The sequence below is a fragment of the Cervus canadensis genome, chromosome 14 (genome assembly GCF_019320065.1).
Source record: "Cervus canadensis isolate Bull #8, Minnesota chromosome 14, ASM1932006v1, whole genome shotgun sequence".
Taxonomy (NCBI): Eukaryota; Metazoa; Chordata; class Mammalia; order Artiodactyla; family Cervidae; genus Cervus; species Cervus canadensis.
In genome coordinates, this window is record NC_057399.1 from 45,737,701 (window position 1) to 45,756,926 (window position 19,226).

Below are 19,226 nucleotides of genomic sequence, written 5' to 3' on the forward strand. Positions count from 1 at the left end.
TAAATGAATAAATTAATTAAATGTATATGTGTCATGTGGTGATACATAGAAAAAAGTAAAACAGAGAAGGAAAAAAAGTAGAACATAGAAAAGTCATAGAAAAAAATAAAACAGAGTAGGAGAAGAGCTAGAGATAGGGATGGACTGGCAGCCAAAGGTACTGGAGGGAATTGCAATTTTGCATAGGTTAGTAAGAAAACATTCGCTGATAAGATGGCGTTTTGAGCAAGGATCTGAGGGAAATACAGATAGAGTACCATGCACAAGGAAGGGGAAGAAAATTCTAGGCATAGACAAAAGCATGTGCAAAGGTCCTGAGGTAGAGACATTCTTGACATATTTCTTGACATGCAGAGAAGCTGATGTAACTGAAGTAAAGAGAGTGTAAAGAAGACTATAGGAAAAGAAGAAGACAGGACAACGGTGAGGTGGGATGAAGAATGGCACAGATGTTGTAGGATTTTATAGGGACTTTGGTTCTTAGTCTGAATAAGATGAGAAGTTACAGGAAGGTTTTGAGCAGACTTTTAATGACTTCATTTGATTTATGTTTTCAAGTATCACTCTATATGGTCTGTTGAAAATAGACTATAGTGGGTCTAACTGGATATAATAAGAGCAAGAAGTCTGGCTGGGTATGAGGATGACATGGACCATGGTAGTATATCCCCTGCTGGGTAAACTGCATTTCTTTGAGTCCAAGACACCATTGATTGAAAGATGTGTCATTATCTTATGCAACATTAAGTGGGGGAAAAAAGCCTCTGTTGAAATTAAGAAACTATAACACAATGCCTTCTGACTACTTAAGGATTTTTGTTGTTCAGTTGCTCAGATGGGTCCAATTCTTTGCAACTCCATGGACTGCAGCATGCCAGGCTTCCCTGTCCTTCACAGTCCCTCCCAGAGTTTGCTCAAACTCATGTCTATTGAATCGGTGATGCCATCCAACCATCTCAACCTCTCTTGTCCCCTTCTCCTCCCGCCTTCAATCTTTCCCAGCATCAGGGTCTTCTCCAGTGAGTCCACTCTTTGCATCAGCTGACCAAAGTATTGGAGCTTCACCTTCAGCATCAGTCCTTCCAGTGAATATTCAGGGTTGATTTCCTTTAGGACTGACTGGTTTGATCTCCTTACTGTCCATAAGACTCTCAAGAGTCTTCTCCAGCACCACAGCTTGAAAACATCAGTATTCTTCGGCACTCAGCCTTCTTTATGGTCCAACTCTCATATCCATGCATGACTACTGGAAAAACCACAGCTTTGACTAGACAGACCTTTGTCAGCAAAGTGATGTCTCTGCTTTTGAATACGCTGTCTAGTTTTGTCATAGCTTTTCTTCCAAGGAGCAAATGTATTTAATTTCATGGCTGCAGTCACCATCCACAGTGATTTTGGAGCCAAGAAAATAAAGTCTGTCACTGTTTCCATTTTTCCGCCAACTATTTACCATAAAGTGATGGGACCAGATGCCATGATCTTATTTTTTTGAATTTTGAGTTTTAAGGCAGCTTTTTCACTCTCCTCTTTTACCTTCATCAAGAGGTTCTTTATTTCCTCTTGGTTTTCTGCCATAATGGTGGTGTCATCTGCATATTTGTGTTCTGCATTCTTGCCATCACTTGATATTGTCAGTATTTTTTATTTTAGCCATTCTGCTGGTGTGTAGTGGTATTTCGTCATTGTTTTAATCTGCATTTTATATATATATATATGTATATATGGATTTTTATATATAAATAATGGCTTATGATTTTGAACATATTCTTAGGTTGTATTAGTTCCCAGTTGCTGCTGTAACAAATAACCACAAACTTAATGGCTTAAAGCCACACAATTATTTTATAGTTCTTGGAGAGTCAGAAGTCTACAGTAGGTCTTGCTGGACTAAAGTCAAGGTGTTAGCAGGGCTGTATTTCTTCTGAAACGTCCATTTTCTTTGATTTTTCAGCTTTTGAAGGCTCTCTACAAGCCTTGGCATCTTCAAAGCCAGTAACATAGCATCTTCAGATCTTTCTATGACTCTAACCACCTCTTTTTCCTCCCTCTTCCAGTTTAAAGAAGTTTTATGGTTATATTAGGCCTACCTAGATAATCTAAGATGCTCTTTCTATTTTAAGGTGAGCTGATTAGCAACGTATTTCATCAGCAACCTTAATTCCCCCCTTTCATGTAACATATTCATAGGTTCTAGGGCTTAGGATATGGACGCCTTTGGCAAAAGGAAGGGTGAGGAATTATTCTGCTGGTCACACATGTGCTTATTTCCTCCTTGATGTAGTATTAATTAAAGTTACTTGCCAATTTTTAAAACAAGCTTTTTGGTTTCCTCCTGTTGAGTGTAGAGAGTTTACATCTGCTAAGAACAAGTCCTTTGTTGGATTTGCAACTTAAAAATATTTATACCTTCTTTTTTCAAAGTTGTTCAACTTTATCTTTCACAAAGCAAAAGCTTTGAATTTTGATGAATACCAGTTTATTTTTTTCTTCCCATGGATGGTGCCTTTAATGTCATATCCAAGAACTCCTTACCCAATCCCAGGTCACAAAACTTTCTTCTGTGTCTTCTTCTGAAAGAGTTATAGTTTTATATTTTACCTTTAGATCTATGACCTCTTTTCAGTTAATTTTTATATAAAGTATAAGTTCTATGTGTACGTTGAATTTTTTGTTTAAGGATGTCCAATTCTTTCAGCCATTTGTTGAAAAGTTGATCTTTTCTCCCTTAAATTGTTTTCAAAACTATCAGAAATTCATTGTCTGTTTCAGTGTGGGTCTATTTCTGGGCTCTCTCTTCTGATCTTTGTGCCAGTTCTTTCACCAATACTACATTGTCTTAGTTACTGTAGCTTTAAGCCTTAAAATCAGGTAGTTTGATCTCTCTAATTTTATTCTCCCTTTCAAACTCATTTTGGCTATTATATACTAAGTCCTTTGACCTTCCATATAAATTTTACAATATATCCATATATACAGAAAATCTTGCTGGGACTTTTAATTTTATTCTATAGGTTGATTTGGAGGGAATTGATATATTTTATATGTGACGATATCAACCTATGAGCGCTTCATGGCTAGGCATTTATTTAGATCTTCTTTGATTGCTTCATTAGTCTTTTTTTAATTTTCAGCATATATTTTAGTTAGACTTATACCTCTTTCAATATTTTGCAGCTATTACAAAGGGCATCATACTTTCTATTTCAGTTTCCAGTTGTGTATTACTAGTTTATTTTGGCTATTTTGTGAACTTGCTAAACTCACTTAATCATTCTGAGAGTTTTTTAATTTTCTGCATAAACAATCATGTTGTTTACAAATAAGGATGGCTTTAGTTTCTCCTTTTCTATTTGTAAACCACTTATTTATTTATGGCCTTATCATACTGGCAAGGATGTCCAATATGATGTTGAGCAGATATGGCAAGAATGGCTATTCTTAACTTACTGACAATCTTAAGGGGGAAAGCATTCAGTTTTACACCATTGAGTATGATGTTAACTGTAGGTTTTTTAGTAAATGCTCTTTATCACCTTGAAGAATTTCTGTTCTATTCCTAATCTGCTGAGCATTATTCTCTTGAATGGATGTTCAATTTTGTCCAATGCTTTTTCTACCTCAACTGATATGATCATGTGAAAGTTCCTTAAACTTTTATTATAATGGATAACATTAATTGATTTTCAGATAATCAACCTTGTTCTCCTGAGATAAACTCAACTCAACTAAATCATGATATGTTATTCTTTATATAAATTACTGAATTTGATTTTCCAGTATATTGTTTGTGAGTTTTTAATATCTTTGTTCATGAGAGATAGTTGTCCATTTTGTCCTTTTTTTATACCATCTTTGTCTGGTTTTGGTATCAGCATGATGCTGACCTCATACCATGAATTGGGAAGTCTGTTCACTTCTCTTCTGTTTAGTGGAAGAGAACGTGTTTAGTGGAACAGATTGATGTTACTTCTTCTTCATGTGCTTGGTGGTATTTACCAGTGAAATTCTTTGGACCTGGAGTTTTTGTTGTTGTTGTTGTTGTTTTTACTTAAGCTTTTCAACATAAGGGATAGAGTTACAGTAACTGTTTTAATTGATTTATTTTTGTTTTCAAGTATGAGTGTATTTGAGGGAGTTTCTTTGAATGCTGGGTAATTTTTTACCTAATTTCAGACACTGCAAATTTTATCTTCTTGGATACTAGACATTTTCATATTCCTATAAATATTCCTGACTTTCGCTCTAGAAGCAGTTACTTGTAATCAGTTTGATCCTTTTGGTTCTTAAAATTTGATAGATGGACCAAAGCTACATTTGGATTAGTGGTAACTAATGTGCCCTGCTACTGAGACAAGACTCTTCTGAATACTCAGTGTTCCATGAATTATTTAATTTTCCAGCCTGACTGCTGGAAGAATATATTCCCAGTCGTAGAATTTGTGTTGGTTCTATTTTGTGTTTCCCTATTTGTGTAGTTCTTTTCCTGGCCTCAGGTTGCTTTTTCACATACATGTACTGATTAGTATATTGATCACTGCTGAACACCTAAAAGGAATGGTCTTAAATCTTCAGAGTTGCCTATATATTACTCTCTTCTCTCTGGACACAGAGGGATAACCTGTCCTTCAAACTCTAGTCACCTTGATGTCTTTGGACCCTTAGCTTTGTCTCCTTAACTCAGGGAAGCCTCCAAGCTCTATCCCAGTTCCCACTTCCATGGATGGCCTGGAAAAGTCTTTCAAGGCTGGGCAATGTTAAGGTTCTTCTCTTGTTTTCCTGAATCCCTGAAATTGCTGTCCTTTTTTTTGCTTAATATTCAGGGTCTTGAAAGTCAATATTTCATAGTTTTTTTCTGACTTCTTGATTGTTTCAGACAGGAGGTTAAGCCTGGGCCCTGTTCCTTCATCTTGACAGGAAACAGAAGTTTTAACCCTGGGTTCTTGATTCAGTTTTGCGATTATGTAGAAGTAGCCTGCTTTTGGCTCCCACTTTGGAAACGTTGTTAAGTGCTTTTGATTCCTTATCTCCTTACAACTCCCACAACAATTTGATTCCAAGAGGTTAAATACCGTATTCCACTATTGTCTTGTCATCTTCTTCCAAGCTGCTGACATCCATTTTGCAAATTTGATGTATTGCCTGTTTTGATGTTGGTTGGTACCTGTGTAGGCAAAGATAACTGTGACAGGGATACTACCTCTGTGAGAGAGAATATAAATGCTATTGACGGTGCAGTGCATTCTGACTTTATATATATACATATGTCTATATTCTGATGTAAACAATTGTACCTCTTAGAATCAATTAAATATGATATTTTGATTCTAGTGACAATAGGACTTGGTAACTGATTAGAGGTAAAGGTGAATTCAAGGGTGTCTCCAAAGTTTTTGACCTAGGCACCTGTAGGGATGAAGTTCCTCAGCTGGAGAGAAGGCTACAGCTTGTCTGGCCTGTCCACTATGCATCCTCCATTGTGCAAGTGCTGATAAACAGTAGGGGGGGAGAGGTTTTGAAAGACTCAAACCCTCAGTCTCACCTTAGTTTGTTGTATATATTTTAATAAAGTTGTCATGAAGAGAAGAAATAAGCCATTCAGATTTCCTCAAGATTGGCAGACTATTGGGAATTCCCTGGCAGTCCAGTGGTTAGGACTCCACACTACACTGCCAAGGGTGTGGGTTGGATCTCCCTGGTTGGGGAGCTAAGATCCTGCATGCCATATGGCATGACTAAATATTTAAAAAAAGAAAAAAAAGATTGACAAACTATTGTTTTACTTAAGTATAGTTGATTTACAATATAGTGTTAGTTTCTGGTATAGAGCAAAGTGATTCAGTTACACGTGTGTGTGTGTGTGTGTGTGTGTATGCACGCGCGCATGCTGTGCTTAGCCGCTCAGTCGTGTCCAACTCTTTGCGACCCTATGGACTGTAGCCCACCAGGCTCCTCTGTCTGTGGGGATTCTCCCAGCAAGAATACTGGAGTGGATTGCCATGCCCTCCTCCAGGGGATCTTCCCAACCCAGGGATTAAATGCAGGTCTCCCGCATTGCAGGTGGACTCTTTACATCTGAGCCCCCAGGGAAGCCTATATATGTATGTGTGTGTATATATAATATAAATATCATTTTATGTATGTGTATATATATTCTTTTTCATATTCTCTTCTATTATGGTTTATTACTGTATTGAATGTAGTTCCCTGTGCTATACAGTAGGACCTTGCTGTTTATCTATTTTGTACATAGTAGTTTGTATCTGCTAATCCCAAACTCCTAATTTATCCCTCCCCCACCCCCTTTCCCCTCTGTTAACCATAAATTTGTTTTCTACATCTGTGAGTCTGTTTCTGTTTTATAAATAAGTTCATTTGTGTCATATTTTAGATTCCACATATAAGTGATATCATATGATATTTGCCTTTCTCTGTCTGACTTACTTTGCTTAGTATGATAATTTCGATATCCCTGCATATTGCTAAAAATGGCATTATTTCATTCTCTCTTATAGCGGTGTAGTATTGCACTGTTTTCATCTATATATTATACATCGTATTTATCCATTCATCTGTCAATGGACATTTAGGTTGCTTCCATTAGCACATTATTTTCATCTGTAGCCAACTGTATTAACAATGGCTCTTTCATTTAAAAAATAATAAGAAGATTAACTATCAGCTTCCTAAGCTTACAGAGAAGAAACTTTAAAAGCATGAAACTTACCAACGGGTCTAAAAATCAGACAAGCTCAGATATCAGGATAGGAAATCCTGTCTTTTAAAAAATTATTATTGTCAATTTTTCTGATACAGCAATGGATCACATGAATAAATCCATATATGACAAAATTAAAAAATATAAAATGTTTATTTTTTTAATGTTTATTGAAAGATGTGAAATGTACATACATTTGTAGATTTTTGAGGAAATATTTTAGGTAAAATTCTTGAGAACAGTTTTTTGAGAAAGCGATTTTACATCCTATAAATGTGAAATGACAGAATTTATGATTCCCATGGAAAAGTTGTCTCTTTAACTGAGAGAGATTATCTGATTTCTGAAGGAAGTCAGAATTGTTCACTAATAACCTAAAAATATGTTCCAATGATTGGCGTCATGGCTCTGTCAACAAAGCCAGAACAGATTAGAGCAGATTCATTTGATCATAGGGCAGTGTGCCTTTGTGGGAAAGTCATCCAAGAAATGCACAGCACGGTAAGAAAGAATGTGGCCACCTACCTTCCTAGCCATACCAACCAAATTAATTGTTGATGAAGCAGGTGATAAAACCAGCCTTCTCACACATTCTCCAGTGTCTTTTTTTAACCATTTTTAATTGAAGTATAGTTAATTTGCAGTGTTGTGTTAGTTTTATGTATATAGCAAGGTGATTCACTTATAGAGCAAAGTGATTCAGTTATACAAACACATACATATATATGTATTCTTTTTCAGATTATTTTCCATTATAGGTTATTGCAAGATATTGAATATAGCTCCCTGTGCTATGTAGTCCTAGTTGTTTATCTATTTTAAATATAGTAAGTGTGTATATATATATATTAATCCCAAACTCCTAGTTTATCTCCCTCCCCTACCTGCTATCCCCTTTGGTAATTATAAGTGTGTTTTCTGTATCTGTGAGTCTGTTTCTATTTCATAAATAAGTTCATTTGTATTTTTTTTAAGATCCCATATAGAAGTGATATCACATGATGTTTGTCTGACTTATTTCACTTAGTATGATAATCTCTGGGTTCATCCATATTGCTGCAAATGGCATTATTTCATTATTTTTTATGGCTAAGTAATAGTCCATTGTGCATTGGAATCTTCTTTATCCATTCATCTATTGACAGGCATTTAGTTGGCTTCCATGTTTTGGCTGTTGTAAATAGTGCTGCAATGAACATTGAGTTAGTGGTGATTTGGTCACTAAGTCGTGTCCAACTCTTGTGACCCCACAGACCATAGCCTGCCAGGCTCCTCTGTCCATGGGTTTCTCCAGGCAAGAATACTAGAGTGGGTTGCCATTTCCTTCTTCAAGAACATTGAGTTGCATGTATCTTTTTGAATTTTGGTTTTCATTGGATATATGCTCAGGAGCGGAATAGCTGGATCATATGGAAGCTCTATTTTTAGTTTTTTAAGGAACCTCCATACTGTTCTCCATTGTGGCTGCACCAGTTTACTTTCCCACACAGTGGAGGAGGATTCCCTTTCCTCCACTCCCTCTTCTCCAGCCTCTTAAACACCTCTCTGTGCACCATACTGTATTAGACAGCAAGTAGAAGAATCTTCCAACTCATCCCTAATCATTGAGAATTTATCATCTAATGAGACAGTTATTAGTACAACTCAAAGACTGGCTTTTTATCAATATGTGGCAAATAAAATTAATTTTTTTCCTATCTTGCTTTTTGCCAAATGAAGAGCACCATTTCTCAAAGTATATTCTGAGATGTATCAGCTAGTGTGAAAAGACGATACATAAAAAGTTTCCATGGGTAAACACATTGGGAACACACTAGTTAAACAGAGTGAAATGGAATTCTTTGGTTCAGGGATCTTAAGAAACTAATGTGCTTGGGAATTTCCATGATTGGACTATGATATGTGGTATTCCCCTGCATATTTTATCTTAGGTCCCTTTTGTAGGAACCATAATGTAGGACTGATGGTTTGTCTTCTTTGTCACTGAATATGTGCCTGATATGTGGGCTTCCCTAATGACTCAGCAGTAAAGAGTTTGCCTGCAATGCCGGAGATGCGACTTCTATCCCTGGGCTGGGAAGATCCCCTAAGGAAGGAAATGGCAACCCACTCCTGGATTTTTACCTGGGAAATCCCATGAACGGAGGAGCCTAGTATGCTTCAGTCCTTGGGGTCACAAAGATGCAGACACGACTTAGCAACTAAACAACATGAAGCCTGATACCTAGGAGACACTCAAATAATATCTATGGAATAAAATAATGAATTTGGCAGTTGCCTGATGACCTCCTAGTTGTCTGCTCACCCTTTATAGCACCATAGGAGGATAAGTGAGGACTCTTCCTCCACCTGATGCTGGGTGCGTTGCTGACTGTTCAAGCTGGCACTAGCCCAAGTTCTCTGTATTTCTCTTTGACATGGCAAGGGCAGAGGGCAATCTGGAGACATTCTATCTGGCCTGGTCTACTCTCTCCATCCTACCGTCTTCCCCCAACAACCTTCTAGGCTCTTCCCCATCTTCCTTGGGGAGTGTACAAAGGTGGCTGTGCCAGCCAAAAGCTTGGGTTAATTGGGTTAATGCCCCCGCATGTGGAAAGTGAGTCACTTCTCAACAGAACATGTGGGGGTCAGAAGCCCACTGCTGAGCACTGCAGGGCCAGAGAGCTTTCCTTTTACTTGCACTTTATTTGACCTGTGGATAAACAAAGACTTTCTATTTCTAGAAAGCCCATTGTTTTAACTGCTTTGAGTTTCTTTTATAAGCTTAAAAACCCATGGCTTAATGCAAGATGTTTAAAGGTCTGTGGGCCCAGTCTCAACGTTTGTTTTTCCTTTTCTGTATTCCCCTTACGTATTTTGTTCTTCTGTGCCACAAACTCTTGGCTATCCAAAACCCAGCCTTTTCTTTAACAGTGCCTGGCATTAAAAAACAACTAAAAGGTTGTAATGTGTGTAGAATGTTCAATATTGTAGAAAACTTGATAAATGTAACCTTTTAGGGAAGAAATTGAGAGCATATGATTCTTCTTTCTCATTCAGCTGGCTATGAGCTCTGGGCCTTGGAGCATTTAAAAACATCATCAAAGTAAACAGCATTTCAGTCGCTGTCCTTAAGGAGACTTGGAATAGACAGATAAAATGATATTTACAAAATACCTACTGTGTTCCAGACTATATGTCTGCTTAGTATACATATCTATAGTCATACTTACATCTGCTAACAGCAGTATTGTGAGTTAAGTGTTGGTTTCACTGTTTTACAAACAAAGAAACTAAGAGTCAGAGAAGTTAGAGAATGTCTGAAATTCATTTGTTGAAATTAAATTCTCCCAAAGACAGGATGATAATGTTAAGGTTCAGAGAAATTGGCTAGCTTTGGGGATTCTTTTACTTAAATGAAATTCTTTCAGTGATAGATAGGATGGTAATGTGTAATGCTGGAAAGATGTGAAACAGAGAATCCCACAGAGTTTCTGAATATGCTGATGAGTTTGAAAATACCTGCCTTTCTGTTGTCTTCTGAAATGCCCTCCTGATCTTTGACCTTCCATTACTTAACTATACTTCTCAGAGGCCTCATTTCTTTGTCATCAAATCAGAATGGTAGCATCCTCTTTGCCCGTATTATAAGTTTGGGGTGATGGAATAAATAGTAAAGTTTAGGGGAAAGTGAAATTCTTCAGTGCCATGCAAATATAAAGGATTCATTTCACAAATAGAGTTCTAAATGAGCACGCCTATGATGTGTTTGGGATACATGTTATATTCCTCTAATTTTTTAGCAAATGTAGGTTTGGGGAGTGCTTCCACTGAATTGTGGCTCAGTTTTCAAATAGGATGAAAATCGAATAATTTCTAAAATAATCTCTAATTCAGTCAATTTCTAAAAATTTTCAAAATCAAGAGGAAATGTTGGGGGGATGTTAATAAACATTTATGGGACACTCACAAAATATAGTATTAGCTGTTGATAGTGTGAAGGATATTAAAGGATGGAAAGCATGATTTCTGACCTAGAAAGTTGAAAAAATACAAGATAGTGCCTTCTTATCTGTGGTACTCATCCAACATACTCACTTTGCCCGAGGGAAATACAGATCAGATTTTAATATAATAAAATCTTCTTTAGAGCATTAGAACTTACTTTCTTTTTGTAATTCTACACAGTTGCTCCAGTTTAAAATATGAGGATGCAGGATCAGGTTTTAAAATTAGAAATGAACACTTGTAAATTCGTTTTTCAATATGTCAAAATTCATGTATTTTTTTTTCAAAGGCCAGATCCCCATGAATTAGCAAGTGACCAGCTTTTTCAACGTATTTTATTTTGTAGAAAGTGGAAATTTTGATTCCCACATATTGGTGTTCAGATTTTAAACACATTTTTAAAAGATTGTCATTTGGGGGTGTTTGTAAATCAGTGCCTTACATAAGACACAATCAGTAATTTTGTATCAAATTACGTGCTTTAAGATTCTGCTTTGTTTCTCTCTAGTGGACAACACAGTGGTTGGTATTCCCTATGGAAGCAGACATATCCGTCTTGTCTTAAAAGGACCTGATCACCTGTGTAAGTAAACTCAGTTGTTGACTTTTGGATATGGGGAATTTTAGTCATTATTGTTCTGTTTTTTTTTCCCCCAGAAAAGATTAAGATTTAGGAATACAAATCTTAATTCTCTATCATAATATGATATTTTGAATACTTCTATTTCTCTTTCAGTTGCCTAGGAGATAGCAGAAACCTCTCTGGTAATTACCTCTAACCACAGTCATCCTGAAAGATACAAAATTGATGCTTCCAATAGATTGTTCCTGAGTTAAGCACATGTTTATGGTTTTGTGAATGTTATTTCTCATTCTCTCTCTTCTTCCTCTTCAGTCAATCTCAGTCTTTTCCTTGCCTCACCTCTTGTTTTTCTTCTTCTTTCCAACCTTCTCTCCCTCTTCTTCATTCTTTTTAATTTCTACTGTCATGCTCCATTACGTCATCAACTCAGAGGAACATAGAAACTCCTCACAATCTTAACCCAATGGCATTTAAAGAGAACTATGTGGTCTCATTAAGCACACCAGGTAGAAAAGATAATGCAAGACCCCAACATCTTGAAGATAGCTTTTGGAATTCAGGATTGAAGGGTAATCATAACCCCAAAGATCAAATGGTAGCAGGGTCCCACCAGAGCCTGGGCAAGAATTGATCTCTAGTCATGCCAAGCCAGCAGTACATAGCCACATCTTTTTTTTTTTTTTTTGCCGTGTAGTGTTGTTTAGATGGAGACTTGTAAATCACAAGCAGAAAATTATAGGCTATAAACCCGGGAGAGAATAGGAGAGGATATGCCAGCATTCTCTGCAAAATTCACTTCCACTGAAAGACTTCTCTTCAGTTGGTCCCTTGAGCGTTTCTGATCTCCTCCGCTGTGACTGTTCCTAGGTTCCTCCAGAGCCATCTATCATCTTCTGCTCTCTCTTCCCTCCCACACACTTGCCTAAGAAGCCAATTTAGGTAGCAAGCATTATCTTTTGGCAATTGGATTATAAATGAAATCATTCCAGAAAGACAAACAAGAGGGAGACAAATTGGAGCCTGTGAAAGTTCAGAGAGCCTACTGAAGTCTTTCTAAAAATAAAAATAATTGCATTTCATGGGAAAGGTGGGATGAGAGGTCATGTGACATAAAGGAATAAGTAAGGTACAGTCCAGGCAAAGTCAAAAGACTCTGGGAAACCACCTTATATGGATTCAAGTCCTTTTTTAACCCTGAACAACTCCCCAAAATATATTGTTCACATGTCCAAGGATGATATATGTTTGTACACTATTACCATTCAAATGATTTGTTTTTCCCCTTGAGAACTGGACAGAATTAACTGCTGGTATAACAACCTCAGTCAAAAAAAGTATTTTTCTGTGCAATGAGGGGCTAAAATAAAAAGTCTAGACCAGTCCATCACCAAATGGGGGACTTATTCCTCATTGCAGAAGAAAGGACCCACCCAAAGGAATAGATGTAAGAGGAAAATTCATTTTTGTAAATGTAGTGGCATCCCAGACTTCCTAATTGTATGATTACTAAGAAGCTGAAGAACGGCTTTGTTTGGTTTAATTACTCTAGAGATTGGATAGGTGAAGCTTCAGATGATAATCATAAATGATGAAAAGCAAAACAGAATCTGCTTTTTCTGCCAACAGGCATACTATTGATAGCATATGTATAACTAAGGAAGTTTTGGTATTTGCAATATAACTCAGTAAAATAAATATGTGAATAAATGTTGCCCTGTTTTTCTTGCAAGCCTTTCATCCTTCAGTCCCAGAAGGTGGCCCAATGTGAGTCCAGTTGTAAATATTTAGGGGGCTTCCCTGGTGGCTCAGATGGTAAAGAATCTGCCTGCAATGCAGGAGACCCGGGTTCGATCCCTGAGTCAAAAAGATCCCCTGGAGAAGGGAATGGCTACTCGCTGCAGTATTCTCACCTGGAGAATTCCACAGAAAGAGGAGCCTAGCAGGCTACAGTCCATGGAATCGCAAAGAGTTGGACACAACTAAGTGACTAACACACACTCCAGGACGTGAGTAGATAGTCTTTCCAGGCCCAGCCCATCTTTAGTCACAAGTATCTTGGGAAAGATAGCTGGGAGGCCTGGTGATGAAATTGAATCAGATACTCAGGCTTAGATCTTCATGAGTTTTCCAAAACTAAGTTAATTTATGTCCTGGAGATCCCTCCACAAATTAGCAAAGGCAGCTGGAGGAGGGAAGGCTAGGGAGAAGAGACACAGAGCAATTGCTTTCCTCTGATGATAACCACTATGCTTGTCCCACTCCGTGTTGTCTCCATGTGCCTTATATTCTTCTATGAGGTCCTCCCTGCACTGTTGCCTGGGTGGAAGGCCAGACCTACTCCCAGAGAAGGGCTGCTTGACTTCATCTGGGACAAGGGCATTAATTGGACACCATTTTCTACCCATTGCTATTCCTTCTGGTGGGAAACCTGAAGTAGGCAACATCTAGAGTAATTTAGTGTAACTATACTGGATATCTTAGTGCCTCCAGAAACTTCAAACTGTCCTTAACTCCAAAACCTCAATCTACAGAACATACAAGAGGGGAGTCATTCTGACTAAATGACTAGGGGACCCAGATCCCTACCCTACCAGGGGTTGTTTCTGCTAAACAACCCTGCTAAAAGCAAGGGTCTTTGTGCAAGTTTTAAAACCATTGTTAGACTTAGTCCATCCATGTTTCTAGTGGAGGTGATGGAATTCCAGTTGAGCTATTTCAAATCCTAAAAGATGATGCTGTGAAAGTGCTGCACTCAATATGACAGCAAATTTGGAAAACTCAGCAGTGGCCACAGGACTGGAAAAGGTCAGTTTTCATTCCAATCCCATAGAAAGGCAATGCCAAAGAATACTCAAACTACCGTACAATTGCACTCATCTCACATGCTAGCAAAGTAATGCTCAAATTTCTCCAAGCCAGGCTTCAACAGTATGTGAACCGTGAACGTCCAGATGTTCAAGGTAGATTTAGAAAAGGCAGAGGAACCAGAGACCAAATTGCCAACATCCATTGGATCATTGAAAAAACAAGAGATTTCCCAAAAAAAACATCTATTTCTGCTTTATTGACTATGCCAAAGCCTTTGACTGTATGCATCACAGCAAACTGAGGAAAATTCTTCAAGAGATCGGAATACCAGACCACCTGACCTGACTCTTGAGAAATCTGTATGCAGGTCAGGAAGCAACGATTAGAACTGGACATGGAACACAGACTGGTTCCAAATCGGGAAAGCAGTGTGTCAAGGCTGTATATTGTCACCCTGCTTATTTAACTTGTATGCAGAGTACATCATGAGAAACACTGGACTGGATGAAGCACAAGCTGGAATCAAGATTGCCGGGAGAAATATCAATAACCTCAGATATGCAGATGACACCACCTTTATGGCAGAAAGCGAAGAAAAACTAAAGAGCTTCCTGATGAAAGTGAAGGAGAAGAGTGAAAAAGTTGGTTTAAAACTCAACATTCAGAAAACTAAGATCATGGCATCTGGTCCCATCACTTCATGGCAAATAGATGGGGAAACAGTGGAAATAGTGACAGACTTTATTTTTCTGGGCTCCAAAATCACTGCAGATGGTCACTGCAGTCATGAAATTAAAGATGCATACTCCTTGGAAGAAAAGTTATGACCAACCTAGACAGCATATAAAAAGCAGAGACATTACGTTGCCAACAAAGGTCCATCTAGCCAAAGCTGTGATTTTTCCAGTAGTCATGTATGGATATGAGAGTTGGACTATAAGGAAAGCTGAGCACTGAAGAATTTGATGCTTTTGAACTGTTGTGTTGGAGAAGTCTCTTGAGAGTCCCTTGGACTGCAAGGGGCTCCAACCAGTGCATCCTAAAGGAAATCAGTCCTGAATATTCATTAGAAGGACTGATGTTGAAGCTGAAACTTCAATACTTTGGCCACCTGATGCGAAGAGCTGACTCATTGGAAAAGATTTTGATGCTGGGAAAGATTGAAAGTGGGAGGAGAAGGGGACGACAGAGGATGAGATGGTTAGATGGCATCACTGACTCAATGGACATGAGTTTGAGTCAACTCCGGGAGTTGGTGATGGACAGGGAGGCCTGGCCTGCTGCAGTCCATTGGAGTTTCAAAGAGTCGGACACAACTGAGGGACTGAACTGACTGAACTGAACCATGTTTCTTTATGCAGCAGGCAATTATTCTAAAATACTCAATCACATGAGAATTTAACCTGCTTTGAAATATATATCAAAATTACCCTCCTCCCTAGCATGCTCTGATTTCCTAAAACAAAAGATGCTGCCTAGGCTTTGTCACTGGGCAAATTCAGATTGGAATGCTCCAGGGATCCAGAAGTTCTTCTCTCCATCCTAAGTTCTTATGAGATGCCATATAAGTACCCAAGACTGAATTTAAAAAGGATTTTTAAAAGAAAGAAAAGCAAAGAGGATAGTTAGTTTTCTGTCTTTAAGCCACTGTAGTTTTTTGTTTGTTTTTTTTTTTTCATTTTGAACAATAGCCCACGTGCAATAAGTAGCCAGAAAGTATCAATAACTGCAAGGTAACACATGAATATCAAATTACCCAGTGAGTGCTTAAGGAACTCAGAGAGGTACCCGGGGTCTCAGAGAGAAAAAAGAAAACTACTGGGTAAATTCAAGACTGAGGGCTGTAAAGACTGAAATCAATAAGATATATGGGGGATGAGATGGTTTAGTCCAAAGAATATGGTTGTGGTAAAGTAGGGTACCCAAATGAAGTTATCCAGGGAATTGAAGATTTTTTGACAGGGAGCCCTGAATTCTTGGTTAATAAGTTTTAAAATAATTTCATTTGCTGCATCAATTCCTATGTGATCCAGCAGTGCCTATCTATTTTGTTTCTATCACATTTCAAATATGTCAGCCATATAAAGAATGATGCTTCTCCCTATTGTAGCTCTAGACCTTGTATGGGATGTGCTTGCGTGTGGTCTGTGGTAGGCCTGGGAACATCTTTGTTACCTCTTCCTGTGTTTGATTATGTAGATCTGGAAACCAAAACCCTCCAGGGGGCTAAAGGTGAAAACAGTCTCAGCTCTACAGGCATCTTTCTTGTGGACAATTCTAGTGTGGACTTCCAGAAATTTCCAGACAAAGAGATACTGAGAATGGCTGGACCACTTACAGCAGATTTCATTGTCAAGGTGAGCCCATTTAGATACCTTGTTTTCAAGCCACATCTGAACTAGTATTACTTATAATCCCCTGAAGAAAGAGAGACTTTAGGCTTTGACGTAGATTTGGAAAGCTTGTTATCCAGGAAATGTTTAATTCAAGGGTGTTGAGCTACAGGTGGCACAGTGGTAAAGAATCTGCCTGCCAATGCAAGAGACTCAGGAGATGTGGGTTCGATCCCTGGGTCAGGAAGATCCCCTGGAGTAGGAAATGGCATCCCACTATAGTATTCTTGCCTGGAAAATCACACGTACAGAAGATCCTGATGGGCTACAGTCCTTGGGGTTGCAAAGACGCAGATGCAAATGAGCAAGCATGAGCTACCTTATAAGAACATGCAATAAGAACATGGAATAATTTTAAGGTTCTAGGAAGAAAATATATATATACATAGTACATTTATATATATATGTGTGTGTGTGTATAAGCTAGTAAAAAGACCTCCCCTCAAAAAGCCAGCATATGATTAGTTCAGGGATACGTACCATTTTTAAAACAAACTAGGATACAGTCATTGACTCATATAAGGTATCCTCAGTCAAAGAGAAAGGGAAATTAATGATCCATAGACTTTATCATGCTTCCAATTACAAGTTGTTGTTTTTTTTCCTCTTGTACTGGCAACAAAGCCAAGTTGTTTCCTTCTATCAGAGCTTCCCTGCTCTTCAAGGTAATGTGAAACACATTGCTGGAAGCAACATACACATTCTATAGGGAAAATGTATATACTCAAAGAAATGTTTGGGAATCCCAATAAAATAAAACATATTTTCTTTCCTTCAGTAGGTCAGAAGGACTAGAAGGATTTCAGTTGTAAAGCTGTAAAACTTGTAATGTGTCCAGGACTCCATAAATTTTTCATCATGGGACCTGAAGCCAGAGGACATGTGATTTAAGCCAAGGCTTGATGACCCCATGGCAGCTGGAAGTAGGGATGCATTTAGGAAAATGTGATGGGCAATGGGGTTGCATGAAAGAAGGGTTCCAGAGTTCTGTCTTCTGTCTCCATCTGTGGGGTAACCCTTTCTAATTCAGTCCAGACGCCAGCTACATGACCATGAACAAGCACCCACAAACCATCAGAGATAGCTCACAAAAGAAATGACGTTGTGGGTAGTTAAATAATTTCAGTTTAACAAACAAATACAGTAAAAGAATGAGAGCTATCTTAAGTTTTTGAAGCCCTTAGAATAAACCCCTTACACTAATTTACCTCGTGGCCTTGTAAGAGTTAATACACATACTGAAAATATAGAATTGAATTCAAGTAACATTATCCACATTGGAACAGTTCAGAGAATTGTCAAATGCATTTCACATGGCCAGCTGCCTTCTGCACATCACCCACAGGGACAATGAGCTCAATGTGTCCAAAATTGGACTTGTCTAGCCCTAGAAACCTACTTTATCTTCTTTATTTCTTGTGAAATACCACACTGTTTACCCAGCCAAGTCAGAAACCTGTGATTCACACCATTTCCATTCTCCTGTACACCCGTAGTTAGACATTAAACTTTGTCAGCTCTACCTCCATGCCATCTCTCAAGACTGTTCGTTCTTCTCCGTTCTTGCCACCAGTCTCTTAATTTAGGTCTGTGTGTTTCTCACCTGAATTAATGTGATGGGCTCTGAATTAGTTTCCCAGCTGCTGAGCCATTGTCTATACTGCCTTCAGAGTGAGTTTTCTAAAAACCAGAGTGTTTTCCCTGTTCATGATCCTGCATTGCCCCTCACTTCCACTCATTGCTTTGGGACTAAAATGCAAAGCCATAGCCCAGCATGTGTAACTCTCAATAATCTGGATTCTGTCTACCTTTCCCACCTCAGCTTTGAGTTTCCCTCTCCTGTTTCAGTCAACTGTATGACTGACAAGTCCCCCATCATCTTGTACTCTTTACCTTCACGTAATGCTGTGTCCTTTATCTGCAATGTTCTTTTCTTCTTGCATTCTCCTCCCTAACTCATATTTGTACCTCAGGACTTTCCCCTTCCAGAAGCATCTGTGACTCGACCCTAGATTCCAGTTTACATCACATCTCCCCTCTGTGTGTTTCTCAAAGACAGAATTATATCTGTCTTCATAGCTCCATGAAAAACCCAATAAGCACCAACAAGTGCTGGATGAATAAAGGACTTTCACCACATGGCAGTTGCTGAAGTGGGACAGAGATGCCATCTTCTTTCTGCCTGCAAGGACACTGAGCCTGAGGGAAGCTGAGTGATATTCCTTAGCTCAGGCCAATGACAAGCCAGGACCAAAGATCATGTCTCCTTACTTCCGTCTCCAACCCTTTTTAGCCTTCTGCGTTGCTTCTGAGAGGGCTTCCCTGATGGCTCAGGTGGTGAAGAATCCACCTGCAATGTGGGAGACTCGGGTTTGATCCCTGGGTCAGAAAGATGCCCTGGAGAAGGGAATGGCTAAGAGGGTATTTTTTTCCTCTCTGTGTATAAGTATGTATTAAAGGAAAAATTAACTTTGGGGAACTTTGCAGTAACTTCCCAGATCCTAGCAACCTGTAAATATCTTCTTTCAAAAACAGGCCAAGCTATCATTTTAGTGATTTTTTTCATTATATCCTGTTTGGTGACCTACCTTCAGGTTGCAAATGAGAGGAGATGAAAGTTTCATTAGAAAAGATCAGAATCAAATAAATGTAAAATTACTATAAAATAGATTATAATTTTTAAAATCCTTTTACTCAAACTTGAAAATGAGCAAGATAATATAAGAAGATATAAATAAGA

At 38.3% G+C, this 19,226-nt stretch overlaps 1 protein-coding gene across 1 annotated transcript in view; it reads left to right on the forward strand.

Moving 5' to 3' along the window:
• The window catches only part of ADAMTSL1 (ADAMTS like 1), a 505,479-nt gene that overhangs the window by 195,563 nt on the left and 290,690 nt on the right, over positions 1–19,226 (forward strand). Inside the window, 2 exon segments of the mRNA XM_043486937.1 lie at positions 11,211–11,285; positions 16,293–16,450. Coding sequence (XP_043342872.1) covers positions 11,211–11,285; positions 16,293–16,450 — 233 coding nt within the window.